Raw genomic sequence first — 23,009 nt, 5'->3', positions numbered from 1 at the left:
TTCCTAGAAAAAAATGCATAGCAGGAAAGTGATGGTGCCATCTTGCTCATACAGTTGCAACCCTCATGGACCCAGATAGGAAGGCAGAAATGCCACAGATGACAGTACAGCAACTGCATTTAACTGGGTAAGGAAACAAGCAAAAGCCTTAGGGTGGATGCTGAAAAATGTTTCAGACTCAGCTATGTGTTTAGTCGGAAACAGTGCTGTCCAATAGAAATATAATACCAAATATGTGACTTAAAATGTTTTTGTAAACACATTTAAAAAGAAAAAGTGATTAAAAATAATTTTAAAAATATATTTTATTTAACCCAATATAGCTAAAATACTTACCTTTGTGGTCTGGAGTGTACTTTATACTTACAACACATCTCACTTCAGACAGACCACGTATCACATGCTCAAAAGCCACATGGGGCTGATGGCTGCTGTCCTGAACAGTGCAGGTCTACAACTCATCACTTTTGAGGCCAACACTTCGTTTTCAGAAATTCACAAAACAAGGAGGTAGAAGCCACAGAAAATAATGGCGGTCACAGATTGTAAAAGAAATCTGAATGAAACTGCACTGAAGAAGGCATAAGCTGTAATAAGATTTTCCCCTCCATTTTTCTAAGTCATTTTAAAAAGCCAGGGTTTTGGTATATCAATATGCCTCTTTAAAGGATACTGCCTTAAAAAAACAGACACACAGACCAAGGGAACAGAGTTGAGAGCCTAGAAGTAAATCTATGGGCAAATAATTTTCAACAAAGGAGCCAAAAACATACAATGGAGAAAAGAAAGCCTCTTCAATAAATGGTGCTGAGAAAACTGGAAAGCCACATGCAAAAGAATGAAACTAGACAGCTATTTGTCACCATACACAAAAATGAACTCAAAATGGATCAAAGACCTAGTTATAAGACCTGAAACAATAAAATACATAGAAGAAAACATAGGTACCAAACTTATGGACTTTGGTCTTAGAGAAAATTTTATGAATTTGTCCTTGAAAACAAGGAAGTAAAAGTAAATTAATGGAACTACATAAAACTAAAAAGCTTCTGCCCAGCAAAAGAAATCATTAATAAAACAAAAAGGCAACCAGCTGAATGGGAGACAATATTTGCAAACAACTCAATAAGGGCTCAATATCCAAAATATATAAAGGACTCATACAACTCAACAACAACAAAAAACCCTAAACAATCTAATTTTAAAATGAGCATAGGACTTGAACTGACACTTCTCTCAGGAAGACATACAAATAACCAACAGATATGAAAAGAAGCTCAACTTCAGTAGCTATTAGGAAAATGGGAGTCAAAACGACAATGAGATACCACCTCACATCTATCACAATGGTTATTATTAACACGACAAGTAATAACAAATGTTGAAGAGGTTGTGGAGAAAAAGGAACCCTCATACACTGCTGGTGGGAATGTAAATTAGTACAGCCACTGTGGAAAATAATATGAAGGTTCCTCAAAAAAGTAAGAATAAAGTTAACCATATGACCCAGCAATCCCTCTTCTAGGTATCTACCTGAAAAGTTTGAAAACAATTATTTATAAAGACACATGCACCCCTATGTTCACTGCAGCATTATTTATGGTGGTCAATACATGGAAACAACTCCTTTGACAGATGATTGGCTAAAGAAGACATGGTACATATATACAATGGGATACTATTCAGCCATAAGAAAAGATTATGACATTTGTGACATGGATGGATCTTGAGAATATGATGCCAAGGGAAATTAATCAGATGGAAAAAGTCAAGAACCATAATTCACTCATATGTGGAATATAAAACTAAAAGTAACAAATGAACAAACGAGACAAACAAAAACTCACAGACACAGACAACAGTATGGTGGGTTACCAAAGGGGAAATGGGTAGGGGAGGTAGAAAAGGAAAAAGGGGGTCAAAATATATGGTGATGGAGGGAGACTTGACTTTGGGTGGTGAACACACAATGCAATATACAGATGATGTATTACAGACTTATCCACTTGAAACCTATATAATTTTATTAACCAAAGTCACTCCAATAAATTTAATAAAATTTAAAAAAAAGGTACTGCCTTTAAAAAGCAACCACTTTATTTTGCTGTAATGTCATTTTCTTCTGTTCATGATTTTGAGGGATTAAACGCCTTGATGTTTGGTAGTGCCTGACCTCACTTGTAAATAAAACTTAAAAAAAAAACACATTTAAAATGAATTTATAACAAAATCAAATTGTTCAAATAAATCATACACTAACTTATAAGATATTAATATAATGAGCATGAGAAAAAAGTGAGCAACTGAGGAAAAAAAAGGATATAATCCTAAACAAAGGGATCTTGCAGATATTTACATTTTCTCAAACTCTTCCTTCTTACTCTTCCCCCCCATCTTTGCCCCACAAAACCCACCAAGTAGAAAAACAACTTCACAACCATGTGGTATAACAGAAAGTGTTCGAGACTGTACCAGACCGGCACTCAGGAAACCTAGGGTTGGAGCTCTCCTCTAGATGGTCTTGGCCAATTAATTCCGTAAGCATCAAGCACCTTGGTCTTAAAACAACAGGGCTTGAATGGTCTGAGTGGAGAAATTTCCAGCTCTGTAGTGTTTGCCCGGCACACAGAAGGGGCTCAATAAATACTCAGGGAGGGAAGAAGAAAGCAGAAAGAAGAGGAAGAATTCATTTGTTTTTCTCTTCATATGTTGAACGTGGCTCCTCAGGAAGGTAAGACAGTTGTGCCAGATAAGACAAAAGTATGAAAAGCGAAGAAGGGTCCTAGAATGCTCTGGACATTCTAGCAGCCATCGGGGAGACCAGGAACTGGGTTTCCGAAGGCAAAGCTGCTATGACCAAGGACATTTCCCTGTTCTCTCCCACAGAGCGCACATAGTGGCATAATTAGACAGTGAATCTCCACACATGTCCTTTTCCTCTGTACTACCTCCTGCCAAAATCCAAATTTTATGAGAAGGTAGCTAAACTAACAAGCAATTTCCCCTTTCACTTCTACCTCTAAGACAAAAACCTTGGACTCAAAACTACAGTCGCACTAATAAAGAAAAACTCTAAAATTATGACACAAAGTCTTAGAAAAAAAAAACCCAAACAAAACGAAAGAGGAGGCATTTAAGCAGGTGTCTCCATGTTTCTCCAGAAGCTTCCTTTTCTTTTTAAGGGAAACAGGACACATGCTATAACCCTGCATACTATGCCACTGCGGAAGAATTAGAAGGCATGCACTTGGCTTATGTTGAAATAAATGTTTCTCCACTAAGGAGTACATATTTACAAAAAGTAACACCAAAAAGAAAAATCCAAATACACAGTATAAGAGAATTTATAAACAAAGATTTACATAACCTTTCTAAGGCAGAGACTGCAAACCTTGTTAGGCATCTATATAAAATGCTCTGCCATCATTTCCAATTCATCCCACTCCAAAACTGAACCCACCAGCTTCTCCCTGCACCAAACCAGCTCTTTTTTCTTTAATTCCTGCTGAATTTTCAGTCACTCAGTTTCAAACTTCAGAGTCGTCTCTGACTCTCTGTGCCTTATTATCTTCTCCCATATGCTGTCAGCATCCAAGTCCTAGATACTTTATTTCTGCAACGTTTTGATAATATTTCCCATGGCACCATCCCAGTGCAGGCCCTTATTACCGCTTTTCTGGCACATTTTATTGAATCCCACGTCCAGCCTCCCCACTGTCCAAATCCAATTCATTCTGTGCTCTGCTTTCAGATTAACCTTCTGAAAGGGAGCCTCAACGGCACCACTGCTTTGTGTGAAATATGCAGTTGAGGCCCAACCAGCGTAGTTCAGTGGTTGAGCATTGACTTACGCACCAGGACATCATGGTTTGATTCCCGGGTGGTGTCTGGGCACATGCCCGGATTGTGGGCTTGATCCCCAGTGGGGCAGGAGGCAGCTGATCAATGATTCTTTCTCATCATTGATGTTTCTATTTCTCTTTCTCTCTTCTTTCCTCTCTGAAATAAATAAAAATGTACTTTAAGAAAAAAAAGGCATTTGAGAGATTGATGATAGGTATCAAGCTCCAACCTTGGCATCAAGGACTTCCACAGCTAGATTTGGCTTCAGCCTCTTTCTAGATGTGTCACCCAGGACTCTCCTTCATGCACCATTACTCCAACTCTATGCCTTGTCATTCTCTGAACACAGTCAACAGTCTTTTTTCCACCTCCCGGCACATCTGTCTACAATCAAATGACCAAATATGTGTGAGGCTTTATACTAACATATAATTATACCCCTAATTATTTAATGTTGCTGAAACTACTGTAAGTGATTGGGTTTTTGTTAAATTTTCTTTCCTAATTGTTCATTGCTAATATATAGAAATACAATGTGGCCCTCACCAGTTTAGCTCATGGACAGAGCGTCGGCCTGCAGGCTGAAGTGTCTCAGGTTTGATTCCAGTCAAGAACGTACCTCGGCTGCAGGCTCAATCCCTGGCCCAGGTCGGGGAGTGTGCAAGAGGCAATCAATCGATGTGTCTCTCTCTCTGTCTCTCCCTGCCCTCCCACTCTCTCACTAAAAATCAGTGGAAAAATATCTTCATGTGAGGATTAATAACAACAACAAAAAGAAATACAATTTGTATTTTGACCTTTCTTTCTGCCATCTTACCATCTCAATGTTCTAGGAGCTTGTTTGGAGATTCTTAATGTTTTCCAAGTATATGACCTTAGTGTATATAAATAAAGATTTTTTGTCCTCCTTTCCAATCTGAATTTCTTTTTTTTCTTTTTCTTTATGGCACTGGTTAGGAACTCCAGTCAATAACGAGTAAAAGTGGCTAGAGCATTAACCTTGCCTTATTCCCCGTTTGAGGTGGAAAGTGTTCAGTCTTTTAAAATTAAGTATGATGACAGGTGTAGATTTTTAACGGATGCCCTTTATCACGTTGAGAAGGTTTCCACTACTAGTTTGCTGCAGGTTTGTATCATAAGTGTTGAATTTTGTCAACTGCTTTTTTTCTGCATATATACTCAGATGAGCACATGGTTTTTCTTCTTTATTCTGTTAATATGATGACAGTATTTTTTTTCATAACTAAAAAAAAAAACACCTGTTAGACCTCTCTGCATAACAGGAGGGTATGAATAGTGACAACGCAACCAAATCTTCAAAACAACAGCCCCTCCTTCCTCTTAACCAGCACTACCATCTCAAACATTTCTTAGTAAAATGCATAAAAGCCTTACAGATAATATTGCAGGTAGGTGATTATTATTTACCATCATCACATAATCCTCCAACAGTTGCTCAAATACAGACTACATGAAAAAAATACTCCTCAGGAAAACGCAAATTAATGACAAGAAAATCCAAGTTGGTGGTGATATTTGAAGGTCCAGTGGGCACTTCCTCTTTGGAGTTAGGCCAGAGAAGAGTATCAGCATCATGGACCAGCCAGGCATTTGGGTCTTCTTTATTTTTTAAAATATTTTTAAACATCTTTATTGTTGAAAGTATTACATATGTCTCCTTTTCCTCCCATTGACCCTTTCTTGACCCTCCCTACCCACCACCCCAGCCCTTCACCACCTGATTGCTTGTGTCCACGGGTTATGCATATATGCGTACAAAGTCTTTGTTTAATCTCTTTGGGTATTTTTTTTTTTAAAGGAGAAGAAGAAAAGGGTGAGAAGAAGAAAAGGAGGAGAAGGAGGAGGAAAAAGATCATAATAATGGAATCAGGGCAGAGTGTGTCCTCTGGCTCAGTCTCCAGCAAAGTGGCTCTGTCCATCAGTGGAGATGACCAATAATACAGCTGGACTTGAACCTTCTTTCTGCTAAACTGGCGAATGTCCTTCTGCTCTAGCAGATCTTTATTTCTTTATTTCCTTTCTTCATTCATTCCATAGTCATTGTGTAGCTGCCATGGGCTATAGGCACTGCCCCAGATAAACCACTAACTTTTTAGTTTTGCCTTTTCCAGAGTGTCATATAAGTTGGAATCACATAGCTTTTTCAGACTCACTTCTTTCACTTAGCAATATGCATTTAAGTTTCCTTCATATCTTTCATGGCTTGATAACTTATACAATATTCCACTGTAAAGATGTACCACAGTTTTTGGTACTGAAGGACTTCTTGGTTGCTTCCAGTTTGGGGCAATTATGAAGTTGCTGTAAACTCTCAAGTGCAGGTTTTTGCGTGGACAGAGTTTTTGACTCATTTTGGTAAATACCTAGAAGCACGATTGCTCATTCATATGATAAGAATATGTTTAGCATTGTAAGAAACTTCGAAGCTATGTTCCAAAGAGGCTACACCACCTTTCATTATCACCAGCAACAAACGAGAATTCCTGTACTTCACATCCTTGCCAGCTCTGGTACTGTCAGGTTTTGGGATTTTAGTCATTCTAATAAGTGTGTAGTGAGTGATATCTCCTTGTTGGTGTAATGACATATAAAGCTGAAGATTTTCATGTGTGAATTTGCCACTTGCATATCTTCTTTGGTGAGGTTGCTATTCAGGTCTTTTGCCCATTTTTTAATTGGATAGTTTATTTTCTTACTGTTGAGTTTTAAGAGTTCTTTGTATGTTTTGGGATAGCACTCCTTATCAGATGTATTTTTCAAATATTTTCTCCCGGTCTGTGGTTTTCTTTTCATTCTCTTAACAATGCCTTTGTAGAGCAAAGGTTTAACAAAATCCCACTAATCAATTTTAATTTTATGGTTCATGCTTTTGTTGTTGTATCTAAAAGTCATCACCAACCCCCAGATCTCCTAGATTTCTCCTATCTTATCTTCTAGAAGCTTATAGTTTATAGCTTTGTATTTAGGTCTATGATCCACTTTGAGTAGTTTTCAAAGAGAGATTTAGGATTATGTGTGCTTCTGCCAAGTGCTAAGGGGACCTGCATTCTAGGATCACTTTGATCCAATTTTAATGTTTGAGATTTCCTAGATCACACAAAGATCTTGCAACCACACAGCAATGCATGTAAGGACTGGTTTACTTCTGTTTCACCTTTATACCCCACCCAAGGTTGGGTTTCAATCCACCTTGCCAGCCCAAAGTATAAGTAGGTTACCAAGGACAACAACTCTGGCAGACCCTGACACTTTTGTCCCCGTGAGTCCCCTAAGCCCTGCAAGGCTATCAAAAACACTGCTCTGCTGTTTAGTTGCTTTTATTTGAAAGGCATGTAGTCAAACACCAGGTTAACCTCTCTAAGTTTCTATCTTCTCTCGAATTACTAATTTGGTATTTCTCCAGTGCCTTCAAGTATAAGTTTTTAATATTTTGTCAAGTCTCAGCTGTCCTCAGTTATACAGGAGTCAGAACAGGATGCTGCACCCTATGAATCCCACAAATATTTTACCTCATGTAGTTCATTACACCGTGTATATGTTCTCTACCCCACCTCTATTAGAATGCTACGATCAGGGCTGATTCAAACACAGAATAATTATTTGTTCAATTGAACCAACAGTCTTTTCTGATACTTGTGCTCATTATTCATTTCAAAATCTCATTGTTTTATTATTATTTTTAATTTAAATTCTTTATTGTTTAAAGTATTACATATGTCTCCTTTTCTTCCCATTGACCTCTCCCTGGCCGCTCCCACCCCCCAGCACATGCCCTCATCCCCCTACTGTCTATGTCCATTGGTTATGCTTATATGCAAGCATACAAGTCCTTTGGTTGATCTCTTATCCTCCCCTCCCCTCCTTCCCTCTGAGGTTTGATGGTCTGTTCAATGCTTCTATGTCTCTGGATCTATTTTTGTTCATCAGTTTATGTTGTTCATTATAATTCCACAAATGAGTGAGATCATGTAATATTTATCTTCTCCAACTGGCTTATTTTGCTTAGCATAATGCTCTCCAGGTCTAGCCATGCTGTTGTGAATGGTAAGAATTCTTTCCTTTTTTACAAAAATCTCATTGTTTTAAATCAATAAAAAAAATTTTCTTATATAATCATTAAAAGTATCTTTCCTTCTCCCATTTGCTTTCAATATTTACAGCTTCTGCAAGAAAAGGCCTTATCTATTTTAATGTCTTTTTAAACAATTTAACTCTGTGTCACATATTTGATTTCAAGATGATCTTTATACTTTACAGATGTTTTATGGCATACACACACACACACACACACACACACACACACACACGCACGCACGTATAAACGTGATTTAACATTCATTTTATTTTGAAAATTTCATGATACTTCTTAGAAACTATCAGTAGGATAGATTCCTAATGAAACCACTAAGCTATATACACTGGATAGAAAGGCACCAGAACATTTCTGTGTATAAAGAATTACTGATTTTTTAACCTTTTGCACTCGGATGTCGAGTGTGACTCGACACGGTTAGCATCAGTAGCAGCTCGAGAAAAAAGCAAGTGAGTGCAAAGGGTTAAAAATGTGCTCTTGTGCCTCTTTTCATGTCAGTGTTTCTCCTTCACTAAGTAGCCACATATGGAATTGCTTATGATTTCATTACCTTTTTCTGTGGGGAAAGAATTAAATATATGACAAGGCTGTCAGTCTGTTCAGAAACCTCTAGGAACCAACAGCAAGGGAAGGAAAAGCTACTTGAGGGAACTCACATCTTCCTGAGCAGCAGAGATACTTTCTTGGTTGCGAATTTTAGGGATGATAGCCACATCAATAATTGCTCCTTCCCCCCAAATTTGGCCAGGATGCCAGTGCTTACACTTCCATGACAGCATGCATTTCCTCTTTCTTAACAGGTCTGGTGCTATTTGTTCAATGTGTGCCTTCCTTGCTGGAGATGAAACTCTTAGTGCCAAGGACAATTCCTATATTACCGTAAGTAAACATAAAGGGTAAGATTTAGCATTTTAGTGGGTTTCCTTACTCCAAAGCTAAATTATATTGTCCCTCATAACCCTAGAGTCAAGTATGTCTAATCTATTCTGGATTCCTTACCTTCACCCAACACATCTTAGATTCTGACATATAATGTGTGTGGGTGTAGCCTGTCTTGATCGCATCTCAGAAACGAAAGCTATAACCAGCATCATTGGTCAGGGGCTGGTCGAGTTTCTCCTTCCTTCTGGCACTAAGTATCCCTTTGATACCCAATAAAATGCTCACTGGTAACAAAATCAGCCTTCAATTATTCAGGACTTGGTCATTCAGATCCCCTGCTTCTCATATTCTTTTTCCCACTTATTCTCTAACTTTTGGGCTTCTCACTGGTAAATATGACGTCAAAGGCTGGCCAGAGCAAGGGGAATGACTCCTACCAGTGGACTTTCTGAATAGCTAGAAATTCCAGTGGAACACACAGAGCTGGTAGATGGCTGAAACTCTATGTAAAAGGTTGGAGAACTTTTCTGATGATAGCAACTATTCTAGGGAGGACACAAAAAAGACAACCGGTCCAGTCAATAATCACAGTTAACAATACAATCCTATGATGTTACTATTTCGTCCTCACATTTCCTAGGTGGTGATACTAGACAGACCAAGCTCCTCCATCTACTCAATTTGGAATTAGGCCATACTACATCCTCTCTCTGAGCCTCATGTCGTCATTAGTAAAATAGAAACAGTAACCTGACAGGACCACAACATTAATACCAAGAATAAAATGTATGAAACTGCTTTGTAATGTAGAGGAGCAGTGTAATTTTATATCATTACCAACATTAATTGCTTGTTCACAATTTAAATTTTACATTAGAAAGATGATTTTTCTTCTCAATGGGACAGATATTCCACATGGGTTATTGTAATGGATAAAATCCTGGATTTTTACACACTTAGTCAGTATCATGCCACGTTCCATAACAGTGCTTACCTTGGGAGGCTTCCTTAATGACGGAAACAAAACATTTCAACAGCAGAAGTAGAGAGGGTTGTCAACACAGCAGCCACATCAGAAGGTAGCAATGAAAGAGAAAAAACGTAAGAGAAACTCAGCATCCTGATAATATGATCTGAATGATATTGCAACTTCAAAAAGATTAGAGGACAAATTCATTTCACTGCTTGAAGTGATAAATTCTTACATTTGCTCAAAAATATAGTACAGGCATAATGAATTTCTTTCCTGGTTTAATAGAACAGATCCAGTTGTTCAGAGATATTTTCAATGATTCTAAAAGATGCCAACAGAAGAGCATCAAGATAAAGATACTGCAATCATACGGCAGGGGGTCAAATACTTTTAAATCAATCTCATATTTAAATTTAGCTTTAATTGTTATTAAAATGTATGTATATTTCCTTTGATAAATTTTAAAACCATGGTTCTAGATAACAATTTTCACATATTTCAACTCTGAACAGAAATTTAAAAGCAAGTTACATGCTTCCCCATCACACATGCACTTTTTAAATATTCAGTTTTGCATGTTAATAACTCAAACATGACTGAAATTGCATCTGGGAAAAACTCTGAAAAGGAAATCATTTTGAAAGTAACAAACCATTAGTCTGCCTTGCTTTGTAAATGTTTTCCTTGTGTACAAAATTAAGGTGCTGCACTAATCTATACTAATGAAAGGGTAACATGCTAATTAGACCCGGAGACCTTCCAGACAAAGCCATGGTGGTGGGGCCGAGGCAGAGGCGGTTAGAGGTGATCAGGCAGGCAGGGGAGGGCAGTTGGGGGTGAGCAGGTTGCCCGGGGCGGGGAGGGAGAAGTTGGGGGCGAGAAGGCCGGCAGGGTGGGGAGTTGGGGGTGAGCAGGTGGGCAAGGGGGGGCATTTGGGGATGAGCTGGCCGGCAGGGGGGGGCAGTTGGGGTGATCAGGCCAGCAGAGGGTGGCAGTGGGGGGGGGGGGAGGGGGGGGGGCAGTTAGTTAGGGGTGATCAGGCCTGAAGGGGGGGCAGTTGGGGGCAAGAAGGTCGGCAAGGCGGGGCATTTGGGGGTGAGCAGGCCAGCAGGGGGTCAGTTGGCGGTGAGCAGGCTGGCGGGGGGCGGGGGGCAGTTGTGGGCAAGCAGGCAGGCGGGGGGGGAGTTAGGGGCAAGCAGGCTGGCGGGGGGGACAGTTGGGGGTGAGCAGGCCAGCAGGGGGGGCAGTTAGGGGTGATCAGGCCTGAAGGGGGGGGCAGTTGGGGGCAATCAGGCCAGCAGGCAGAGTGGTCAGGGGCAATCAGGCAGGCAGGCAGGTGAGCGGTTAGGAGCCAGCGGTCCCAGTCTGAGGGACACCCCCCCATGCACGAATTTCATGCACCGGGCCACTAGTCCTATATAATAAAAGCCTAATATGCTAAGTGTCCGGTTGGCCTTCAACCAATCAAAGCGTAATATGCTAATGATAAGCTAAGGCTGCTCAACTGCTCGCTATGACGTGCAGGCCACCAGGGGGCAGACAGTCGACCAGTTGGCCAGTTGCTATGACATGCACTGACCACCAGGGGGGCAGATGCTCCAACCAGTAGGTTAGCTTGTTGTTGGGGTCCGGCTGATCAGGACTGAGTGAGGCAGGCCGGACACACCCTGGAGCCCTCCCGCAGTCCCTCCCGGGATGGCCAACCTCCCGTGTCCCTCCCCAGCTCCGATCGTGCACCAGTGGGGTCCCTCAGCCTGGCCTGCACCCTCTCGCAATCCGGGACGCCTTGGGGGATGTTGGAGAGTCAGTTTCGGCCCCATCGCACAGGCCAGGCCAAGGGACCCCACTGGTGCACGAATTCATGCACCGGGCCTCTAGTAATTTTATAGTATGTGATATTATGACAGTTCTTGGCTTTCCTGACATGGTTATTCTTAAGGAACCTCCAATATCAGAAATTCATTAAATGTAAAATTATTGTTAAATAGGTATGGGGGAGTGTTTCCCATGACTTCCATCCTTCACAGGAAACAGAATCATGAGGTACAGGTAAATAGCAAGGTGCCCTTCCTTCATCACTGTGTCCAACAGAGCTCTGAGGGCCCCAATAAAACCCAGAGCTCAGCAGCAAGGAAAGGCTGTCCATGGATTCCAGATTCAGGTAGACAACTCAAAACTTTTAAATCTAGGGAAGGAAAACAATTGCATTCCTATGGTGCTGAAACTGAAAATTCATCTCCTTGAATTCTAGGAATTAGCTGAAAGGAAATGAGACCTAGGTCATTACCTTGGACAGTTAGGCACAATGAAAATGTGGTTTTTATATTCAGGTTTTAGAGGGAAACTCTATCTAGAGAAATGGGTTTCTCTGGCTGCTTCCAAGCAAATCTCAACATTCTGTGTCTACCCTTTAAAACAAGATAAACATTTACAGTTGTTATAATAAAAATGCACAAGTGTTTTTAATTCTAAGAAAGCCGTGGATCTCTGCTTTGTGGATAAAGCTTGAGGTTCCTGCCAGGAAAATTTCCTTAAGTGGAACACTGCTCTGGAAGGCCTCTGTTCTGAGCAGGTAGTACAATATTTAACTAAGCCTTCTCTGATTTTACTTCTTTATTTCTTAAAAGCCATTTAAATCACTGCTTTATTTAACAAAGGGAAGAAAAGTCACTTGAATTATAATAAAGTATGGACCAAGTCTGTAAAATATACCTTCACATTTAGGCTACGATGAACCAAGTAACCTAACAGGGGCGGAGCATGCCAACAGGAACCCCAAGGCTCTCTCTGGAGTTCTCCTGTGCTTCCTTTATGCCATGACAGGACGATAATCATCACCAGCATCAAAGAACAAGTGCTGGTTTGTAGCTAGTAGCTGTCCAACAATAAAGCTATACTTTCTTCACTGACGTTCCTATGTGACTTTCTTTATTCTTTTTAGGAAACAAATCCTACTTCAGCATTTTAAGTACTTGAAAAGTGTGTCCCTTTCATTTAGAAAGATAGCACATTATATGGGAATGCCAATATAATTCTGCTACCATCTTTTTTTGGTGTTTCTGTTTGTTAAGAATAAATGACACTGGGCAGCAGGGAAAAAGAGAAAGCCACTAACTTCATCTGCTGCTACCCAATTACTAGTCATTTAGTTTAGTACAAGGATTTTTACTATAGAAGGCAAAGGAAGTCAGGACCTCACAGCAGTACTTCATTAATTGCTAAACCCTTCTTGATGTCTGAGTTAGGTCATAAGCAACTAAATCATCCTAATTCAAACCACAGTTTAGTGCTCCAACCCCAAGAGGTTATATATCAATTATTTGGTAGTTGTGAAGAAAAATGTTCCCATTATGAGTAAACCTGATACTATAATCCTATATAATAAAAGGCTAATATGCAAATAGACCAAATGGCGGAACAACCAAACAAGAGATTGCTATGACGTGCGCTGACCACCAGGGGTGGGGGGGGTGCAGAACATGGTGGACATTGGCAGCAGGCAGCAGAGCGTGGAACAAGGCGGGTGTCCGCCACAGTGGGATGGTGGAGCAGGTGAGTGGGGGTGCCGGACACTGTCATTGGGGCAAGCCTCTGGTGGTTACTGAAAATTCTTTGCTCCGGTGTGCCACGGTCCTGCCAGCCATGGTCCTGCCCAGTGCTCGCACCTGCAGCCAGCGCTCGCACCTGCAGCCAGCGCTGGCCCCACTCGCACCCACTGCCAGCACCCAGAGCCAGTCCCGATCGCTCGGTGCCATCAGCAGGTGCAAGCGGCATCTGCCGGCCCTGATTGCTCCTAAGGGCTTATCCACCTCCCCCTGCTCCTGAGGGGCAATCGGGGCAGCAGCTGCTGCTCACACTCACTGACGGTGCCGGCCCCAATTGCACCTGCTGCTGGCACCAGCCCCAATCGCTCTACGCCATCAGCAGGTGTGAGTGAGGCCGGCACTGTTGGGAGCGGCGGTGGTGGGAGTGGAGCTGCTAGCAGACAGGGGACTGGGGGTCACGGTGGGAGGGGCCGGGCGGGGGAGTGGAGGATGGGCCGAGACCTGCCCCTGTGCCCACCGCAGCCTTGTGGCCCACAGTTCCTTTCAAGGTGCATGAATTCATGCACTGGGCCCCTAGTCAAATATAGTATGCTACCCTTTGAAACAAACTAATGTGATATTACAATATAAATATAAAAGTTTTATATATGTATATATATATGAAAAGATGAATAATATAAACATCTATCAGAAACATAATCAATATTAAGTGAGTATATTTTTTATTATGACCTTGTTGATTATATTAATAAAATCTTATCAGCAAAGAGTTCCGTCGAACTCTCAGTCAGACCCAGCCTATTGCTGAGATACCTATATTACAGAAAGAGGTACTAACCCTGGTGAAGCAAACATCCTGTGAACTACAAAGAACATCCCTTCAAACAGACTGAACAGACCTGCAGACATGGGTGTGGCTGCTGACTCATTAGAACAGAGCATTCCATTGACTCTTGGCTAAAGGCCTGTGCACTCCTGACCACTCTCCACTGCCCACCTTCTCATTCAACCTCAAAAAAAGTCGATTTTAAATTATGTAAACCTCTCAGGAGATTGTGTGTGTGTGTGTGTGTGTGTGTGTGTGTGTGTGTGTGTGTGTGTGTTTCTCTAGACCAGCATTTCACAAAGAGACGTTCAATGGGATGTTAACAAGGGTCAAACCCTCAAAAATTTCTGAGTTCCACTAAGTTCAGAAATGTACGCCCAGTATCATGAGACTAGAGAAAATAACCTCCCCCATCCACACACACACATACTCTAGTAAATAAGACTGTAAAGATAAGTTGGGTCTATATTGGGCCAGGTCTTGAAATGGGAGTTGGTACTTAATTAGTAGGTAGTATGGACCTGGAAAGTTTAACAGGAGAGTGAAATAAAGAAAGCAGTATAACAGTGTGTCATAACAATCCTATATAGCTGGAATTCTTTCCCCATTTCTCACACTGAAAGATTTCTGGGTCAAGGAGTCTTTTGTCCATGTTTACAGCCTCTTGAATACAGTTAGGCAATTAGAATTTAGATGGCCAAAGGCCCTGATGTCTACAAGCCCTAATAACCAGTCAGTGTTTCAAGGGACATGAATGATCAGTGTGTGCTTCTAAACACAAATTCCGCTTCCATGTATTATTTGATCAATGATTGTTGGAAAATGCCATAACCTGTATCTGAAAGATATATATAGCTAACTGACATTTGACTCCTGAAGATTAGTCTATGGGCATGACCTTTAGCCCTTGATGATCGTTTCCAGCTTAGAGAACTATATCCTGAGTCACCTAAATTGTCCAAGAACTCTGCTAACCAGCAAGTAATTTCTGAGTACTGATTCCCATACTGCACATTATAGGTGCTTTGAGGGATATGAATAAGGCATAGTCTCTCACCTCAAGAAGCTCAAGACCTTGTGAGAGACATAGGTGCACACAGGCATAACTATTAAACAGACAGTGATAAGTGTCACAGCAGATAGCAACAAAGAGCTGTATTCTATCAACAAACATTTAACACCCGGTGTGATACTTTCTCAAGCTACAAATATAAATTAAACATGTTGCCGATCAGACAACAATATACTGAACTTGAACACGCATATTACAATAGAAGATGTACACAGCAGTAGCCTCCAAAGAGGGCAAGATCAAGTGAAAACAAGGCAAAGTATTTTCTCTCTGAGGAGAAAACCCCTGAGCAGAATCTAGAGGGCTAGTCAGGAAGCTGAAAAGGCAAAGAAATGGCATCTCAGGAGGGGTAACTGTCTGTGCAAAAGCATTGTCAACACAGCCCACTGAGGACCAGAAGACTGTTCTGCTGAGGAGTTCACAGAAACACAGACAGTGGGACGTGGGATGATACAGGGTTAGGGTTTTATAAGATAGGTGGGTATAAAAGTCCAGCTTCAACTAGTATTAATTAACTGTAGTCTGAAGATGAGTTTATATACTTGTATACCAACAAGTTAACATATCCATATATTTAAAACATATAACAAGCACTTCCATGAATTATAAGTAAAAGGAATTATATATGCATTTTGAAGAGCCTCTGAAACCTATCACAAGAAGAATGTTAATGCCCAAAACATTAAATGCTTATAGGAAGCTACAGCAAAATTTTCTGAACATGTGAAGAGACCAATTAATTCAATCAGAACAGGCTTCTAACATCAATATGTCTGGTTTGCTTTGGAAGAGTATGTCTTCTAGACTCTTTTGGTTTAAGGTATATCCTTAATGTCATTTTAAAATTGTTTTTATTCTAATCCCCTATTTCCTATAAGACTTTCATCTTGCACCTATGAATATTGCAAACTAGGTGCTTTTCAAGAACACAGTCCCTGTAGCTGGCTAGGGTCTGCTCTGAATCAATGGGAAGATCAAACAGGGCCTGGGTTGGGAAGAGAAAGAAGCAAAGTCAGGAGGAGGAGGACAGACTGGGAGAAAACAGCAAGGCAAGAAATGTGTGGTCAGGATAAAGTTAGAAAGCAAAGATGCTGATTAGAGTTGATGAGATGTAATATTTCAGATGTAGAACGTTTCAGGGTGGTAAACTCTAACCTGGTCACAGCAGAATCTCTGTAAAATGGAATGAATGATCATTAATAACTAACACTTATGCAGTTCTAACTATGTTCCAGGTATGTTCCTGTTAGCTCTACCTGGTTTAATGCATTTAACATATTTGATAACCCTATAAGACTCTCTCTATTATCGTTTTTCAAATGAAAAAAAAACTGAGATACAAGGTACAGAGATTATATGATTTGCTTAAAGTCACAGTTAACTGGCAGCAGCAGCATGATATAAGCCCAGGCATTCTCTGACTACAGGACCGCCCCCTCCCCGCCCCACTCTTAACAGCTACAGTGCATTGCCTCTCTTGAGTCTACAAGAATTTAGTGAAAACTCTTTTAGCCTAGGCTGGGATACTGGATAGCAATCCATGTGGATGCTCAATGATGTGAGTCATCCATGCCTGCATGGGTCATCCATGCAGTTAATGTCATCAACCATCCCTGTCTGTGTCAAGGTCCTTCATGAGTGTGTAAGAGAATCTCAAATGAGGAATCCATGAAATAAAGGAATGTTGTGGCAGTGTGGAGCCAGAGGAAGGTTGCAAACTCCCACGTCCCGTAGAGAGGAAGAAAACGACCACCACTGGAGAGGGCTATGAATAAAGCCACAAAATTGTGCATGCAGATGTGTTGGGATCAAAACTTAGGCAAGGAACAGCTAAAACAAAGTTGTAGAGTAGAAGATATGTTCATGGAGCAGTAGGCAAACAGAGGTAATTGAGAACTATAAGGCAGAAATAATATACAGCAACCACAGTGCAGATAGCACGAGTGCCACGCCGACTTTGACTTTTTCTAGAAGCGATTGCCACGGATGGCTTGTGCAATGAGAATAACATGGTGAGATCTGTTCTAGGGAGCTGTGATTGAGGCCACGCCACCTGCAGAGTGAACAGTGAGGGATGTCCTCATGACCCTCTACCTAGCGTCCACCACAGCTTTCATGGTGTGTGAGCTGGCACCACTGCAAAGGCAAGAGAAAAATAGGATAAAAAGGAGAGAACAAAGAAATGATCTGAAGGCAGAATCTGTAAGACTTGCTGACTGATGAGCCACCCCCTGGGCCTCCCCACTCCATCTGCAAGGATGGAAACACAGCTGTAAGGGGTGGAACGACTTTATATGGCACTTCCATCACAGACCTTGAAATGAGATGAATGAAGGGGAAAACGGCTTCAAGTACCTTAATATTTAATATGTTGTTGAGTTTAAATTTTTAATTCCAAATACAGTTACAATAAACAACTAATAGTACCAAAACTCATTTAAAGAAAACTAAACTGCATCTTTTTAAAAGTTATCATTCCACTTAACCTGCTCTTATTTTCAATAAAAGTCAAAAGGAAAACTGAACCCATTTTGTACTTGTGGAAAGAGTTGTGGTTTGATTTTCTGGTGTATTTGGACGACATCCTCCTGGCATAAGGAAATTTGGCGGGAATTCTATAATAAGTAATATAGGATAGTGGTGAAGAGTTCAGGATTTGGAAACTCTAGCTCTGCCACCGTCTGTGTTGATCTTGGGCAATTTTACTGAACTGAGCTTCAGTTTCTCTGGCTATAAATTCAGGCTAGAAGAGCACTCCTCCAGGACTGTTGAAGGGTTACATGTGATGGCAAGGCTAACACTACACACCATTAGCACATGGTTATTGCCCAATAAATGTCAGATGCTATCGTTGTTACAACAAAGAGCCCTCCAGGATAATACATGCAAATGTCAACACAGCTCAACCGAATTTCATCCAGGAAAAAGTTACTTGGAGTTGAAGAATGAGGACTTTTTTGGCAATAGAGAAAATTTATTTTCACAAAAAAGAAAGGAAACATGATGTTTAAAATATGCTCTTCAAACACGGACAGAGGATGTAGACAATTGTGGGAGCACACTATCGGATACATGGATGGTCATTATACTCTTAAAAGAAAGTTAGTATGTGCGAAATGTTTTCAATGTTCAGAAACTGGCTTTACAGAAAAAAGAATAAAAGTGAATGCACAATGTTCTGAGTCTCAAGTGTCCTTGCTGGGAAGAGAGGAATGACTGGGGGGGGGGGGGGGGTGCTGGGGTCGTCAACAGCAGAGAGGACTCCCTGGCAGTGCTCAGGCCTGAGAGGAGACCCCAGGCCTGAAAGGTGCCATTCTACTTACCTCAGTGATGGCACACCTTAAAGGGATGTATAATATTAAAATCTTGAGGGGAAAATGCTCACTGTGTTGTCAATGACACAGTGATTTTGGGCTATGAGAGTATTTCATGCAAGAAAAAGTTTTTTAAGAAAATATGTACCGGCCCTGGCTGGTGTGGCTCAGTTGGTGGGAGTGTCACACCATACACAGAAAGATGGTGGGTTCGATTCCTGCTCAGGGCACATACCCAGGTTTGGGGTGTTTGCAGGAGGCAGCTGATCAATGTTTTCCTCAAACATATCTCTCTCTCTCTCTCTCTCTCTCTCTCTCTCTCTCTCTCTCTCTTCTCTCTCTCTCTAATCAATAAAAGCATGTCCTCAGGCAAGGATTTAAAAAAAAACACATGTACAATAAAGGGAGGGAAAGAATAAAGAAAATAAAAACCTTGGAAATATTTAGGTGACCATTTATAAAGTTGGGCACCTTTTAATAACCAAACTATGATATTAATGTTTCTAGCAAAGAGCTGAGAGCAGGTGCATAACTATAAACACTTCAGCATACTTCAGAGGGCTGATCACATGTGACATCTGGTCCCATGTACTGCTACATGGATACAATAAAATTTCAATGACAGCTGACAAAGTGGCCACAGGAATGATTTAAAGTATAAAGATAAACTGCATTAAAAATGGCCTAATATTGCCGAAACCGGTTTGGCTCAGTGGATAGAGCATCGGCCTGCGGACTGAAAGGTCCCAGGTTTGATTCCGGTCAAGGGCATGTACCTTGGTTGTGGGCACATCCCCAGTGGGGGGTGTGCAGGAGGCAGCTGATCGATGTTTCTCTCTCATCGATGTTTCTAACTCTCTATCTCTCTCCATTCCTCTCTGTAAAAAATCAATAAAATATATTTTTTAAAAATGGCCTAATATTTAAAATTGTGTCATTTATTCTGTCTATAAAGTAGTGGTTACTCACCCTACCCCTCGCTGAAAAAACTAGCAGCACTGTTTAAGGACCTGAAATGCCAGCAATAAAAGGTCAGGGGTCACCATCAGAAACAGAACCCAAGGGAGCAAAAAGTTTTGGTTGCTTTTCCCAAAGGGACAACTGGAATTTTCAACTGAGTACCAAAGAGCAGAATCACTTTGTCAATGTAAGATGTGCCCAATAGACCAGGATGGACATTAATAGTTGGACAGTTTCACTATTGAACCACTAGAATGAATTGTGAGACAAGGTGATTAAAAAAAAAAAAAAAAGCCATTCTGTTAGTCTTTTCCAAAACATTTTTTTGCAATAAAAATATACCAACTTAAACTTCTGAAATAAAGTGAATAAAAACATCAAAGTCTTACAATTCCTGCTGGAGGTTTCCTAAATATAATGCAACAACACAACTTCATTTTTTAAAACTCATCCTTTTCTTTCTGCACAGTGTGTACAATCTGTGTGCTACCCAGCAAGACAAGTTTAGTGATATGGGTCATATCACCTCCACAGACGAGGCAGGAAGCACACAGTGGTGACCCTCCACGTGGAACTGACCACAGCCCTCATGTTACACATCAAGTGGCTTGCAAATAACTAAATGAACTCTTGTTAAAGGACCTAATCAACCAATCTGTGTTACCAAACTCTCTTAATATCAGGTCCATCTCCACTATGACACTAGTAACTGTAAATATACTTCTAATAAAAATTTTATTGCCTAAAAATATTTTAAATAAAAATAATTGAATGTCATCCAGGTTAAGCCTAAAATCTAAATACCCCAAGCTTGGAAGAGGGGAGAAGGGCTTGAGGCTGAACAATCACCGACAGTCAGTGATTTAATCAATCATGCCTACACAGTGAAGCTTTCATAAAAGTCCTAATAGATGGGTTCAGAGCTTCCAGGTTGCTGAAAAGGTGGAGGTGCTGGGAGGACAGGGCACCAAGAGGGCATGGGAGATCTGAGCCCCTTTCCCATGCCTTGCCATATGCATCTCTTCCATCTGGCTGTTCTTGAGTTACACTTTTTTTTTTTTTTTTTAAACTGATAATCTACTGGGCAAGTTGTTTTCCTGAATTCTGTGAGCCATGGTAGCAAATTACTGAACCCGAGGAGGGGCTCATGGTAACTTTCCACTTATACCCAGTAGGTCAGAAGACCAGGTGACAACCTGGAGTTGTGACTGGCATCTGAAGTGAGGGTGGGGACAGTCCTGTGGGACTAAGCCCTTACCCTGTGGGATCTGACGCTGACTCCAGTGTCAGAACGGAACTGAATTGTAGGACATCCCGTGGGTACTGCAGAGGATTGGAGAACTGGTCTGTGGGGAAATCCCTGGTCTGATGGCCAGAGTGCTGAGAGTAGAGAAACACAGAGTCCTTTTCCCTTTATGGTGGTTACTACCTGGACAAAATCCGGAAGTACCACCAGGCCCCCTGCTCCTCACAGTGCAGCCTGAGGGTTGCTGGCAGTAAGTATTACATGTGTCCCCCTTCCTCCCCCATTGACCCCCTCCAGCCAGCCCCCGCCCTAGGCTTCACCACCCTATTGTCTGTGTCCAAGGGTTATGCATATATGCAATAAGGTCTTTTGTTAATCTCTTCCCACCCACCCATCCTCCCCCGCTTTCCCTCTGAGATTCTCCACTCTGTTCCATGATAAGACTCTCTCCACCTTGGCCTTCCTTCAGAGGTAAAATGTCACCAGACCACCCTCCTCCAACATTTACAAAAGTGTCCATCACTAATGGATTGAAATTAAAAAGGAAAAAGAAATGTCCTTCTGAAAGTTTTAACCCTTTGCATTCGCTTGCTTTTTTCTCGATTCCTTTATTCTACTCGGGATTTAATTTTTTAAGTACCCCAGATTTTACAAAGCGCGGCAGTAGAATAAAAAACTGGAGTTTCTTTCCATACAAACTTATTTATTTGGATTTTTTTATATTTCAAATTATTGATACATTCAATACAATTCGACATACGAGCTGCTACCGATGCTAACTGTGTCGAGTCACACTCGACATCCGAGTGCAAAAGGTTAATATTGCTTCTCAGAAGCCAATGGGAAATTTTTAATTCTATTTAATCAACTGGTTAATAAAATGCAAAAATTGAGGTGAATACATGAGTATATCCTCAGTAACTGTAAATCCAACATAATGACATTTATATTATCTATCTATCTATCTATCTATCTATCTATCTATCTATCTATCTATTTCCAAAAGTAAAATGGGTACACAAAGCAAATGGAAAGGCTTACAAGTTCTATGGCATTATTTTATGCAATCATTATCCATCAATAACAGCTCTTCTGCCCTTTTCTCAAATATTGTCAAGGAAAGTACCACCTAAAAGTTCCTCCTGACTAACAAAACACAGCACCTGCAGCCATGGGCCTCAGCCGCCAGGAAGCCGGCGGACAGGATCGTCCCTATGGAGGGTTCTCAGGCCACTTCATGAGCTCCCGCTCCAAAGCACATGGCTGCAATTCCCAGTCCGGTGAGCCTGGCAAGAACTACACTAGGTTAACCAAACAAAGTGAGCAGAGAAAGCAGGGCTCTTGTGCAATTTTCTTCCTGTGTCTTCAAAAGTGAAGCTTTCGGAAAATACACAGCACAAAGCGCCAATTCTTGATTTAAAATCAAAAGAATTAAGCACCTCTGGGAACCACTCTCAGGCTAATTCTCAGTCTAGCTGCTACTAGACCAATTAATATGTGGTTTGGAAGAACCGTGCATTTAACTATCTTGTTTTATTCTTATTTCCAAGATTAAGTTTCCGTTTAAGTGAGTTTGTATCTTGATACCGTATTTTTATGACAGCATGTTTAGGATCACATAAACAACATTTAAATGTTCCACATTAGGGAGTCAGGAGCAAACATCATGCTAAAGGCAACAGCTTAACAAAAGCAGGGGTATTGGCTGAATAATCCCAGTAGAGATGGACAAGGGCCTTTTATGAGAGCTAGTCCAGCATGGTGGTTAGAAGCAGAGACGCAAAAAGCCATTCTGCTGGGGTCCAACTCTTGCCTCCACCACTTTCTAGTAATATGACCTTGGATGTGGTGTTTAAGCTCTCAGTACCTTGGATTCCTCACCTATCAAACAGAATTGTTGTGAAGGTTAAACAAATTAATACATGCAAAGCCTTTAAAGGTATCAGGGTAACACAGCTGATTGAAAAATCTCCCACTTCCAGACATTTTTTACCCAGAATCTCTTTCTTTCCATTTGCCATAGAAACAGGTGCCACTGCTGACGCTGGATGCTCACGAATTTTAAGAGCCTGCCAAGCCCACCACCTTGAGAGCTGCAGGATCAAGACACCGGACCCAGCAGCCCGTGTGCTGTAAGATCATGTGTGTAGAACCACTTAATTTCAAAGTCACACTGGCAGGAACCACAAAGGCAGGAAAATTACAATTCCATTCAATCCCACTTCTGATATGAA

The 23,009-nt window shown here is 41.1% G+C and overlaps 1 protein-coding gene across 3 annotated transcripts in view; it reads right to left on the bottom strand.

Annotated features, from left to right (window-relative positions):
• KIF13A (kinesin family member 13A) overlaps positions 1–23,009 on the bottom strand; it is a 202,149-nt gene that overhangs the window by 108,123 nt on the left and 71,017 nt on the right. For all 3 annotated transcript variants that reach the window (XM_054721440.1, XM_054721441.1, XM_054721442.1), the window contains exon 3: positions 9,834–9,846. In XM_054721440.1, coding sequence (XP_054577415.1) covers positions 9,834–9,846 — 13 coding nt within the window. The remainder of the gene's footprint in view (positions 1–9,833; positions 9,847–23,009) is intronic.

This window comes from Eptesicus fuscus, chromosome 9 (genome assembly GCF_027574615.1).
Source record: "Eptesicus fuscus isolate TK198812 chromosome 9, DD_ASM_mEF_20220401, whole genome shotgun sequence".
Classification (NCBI taxonomy): domain Eukaryota; kingdom Metazoa; phylum Chordata; class Mammalia; order Chiroptera; family Vespertilionidae; genus Eptesicus; species Eptesicus fuscus.
The sequence above is the reverse complement of the archived record's forward strand: the minus strand, read 5'-3'. Positions and strand labels throughout refer to the sequence as shown.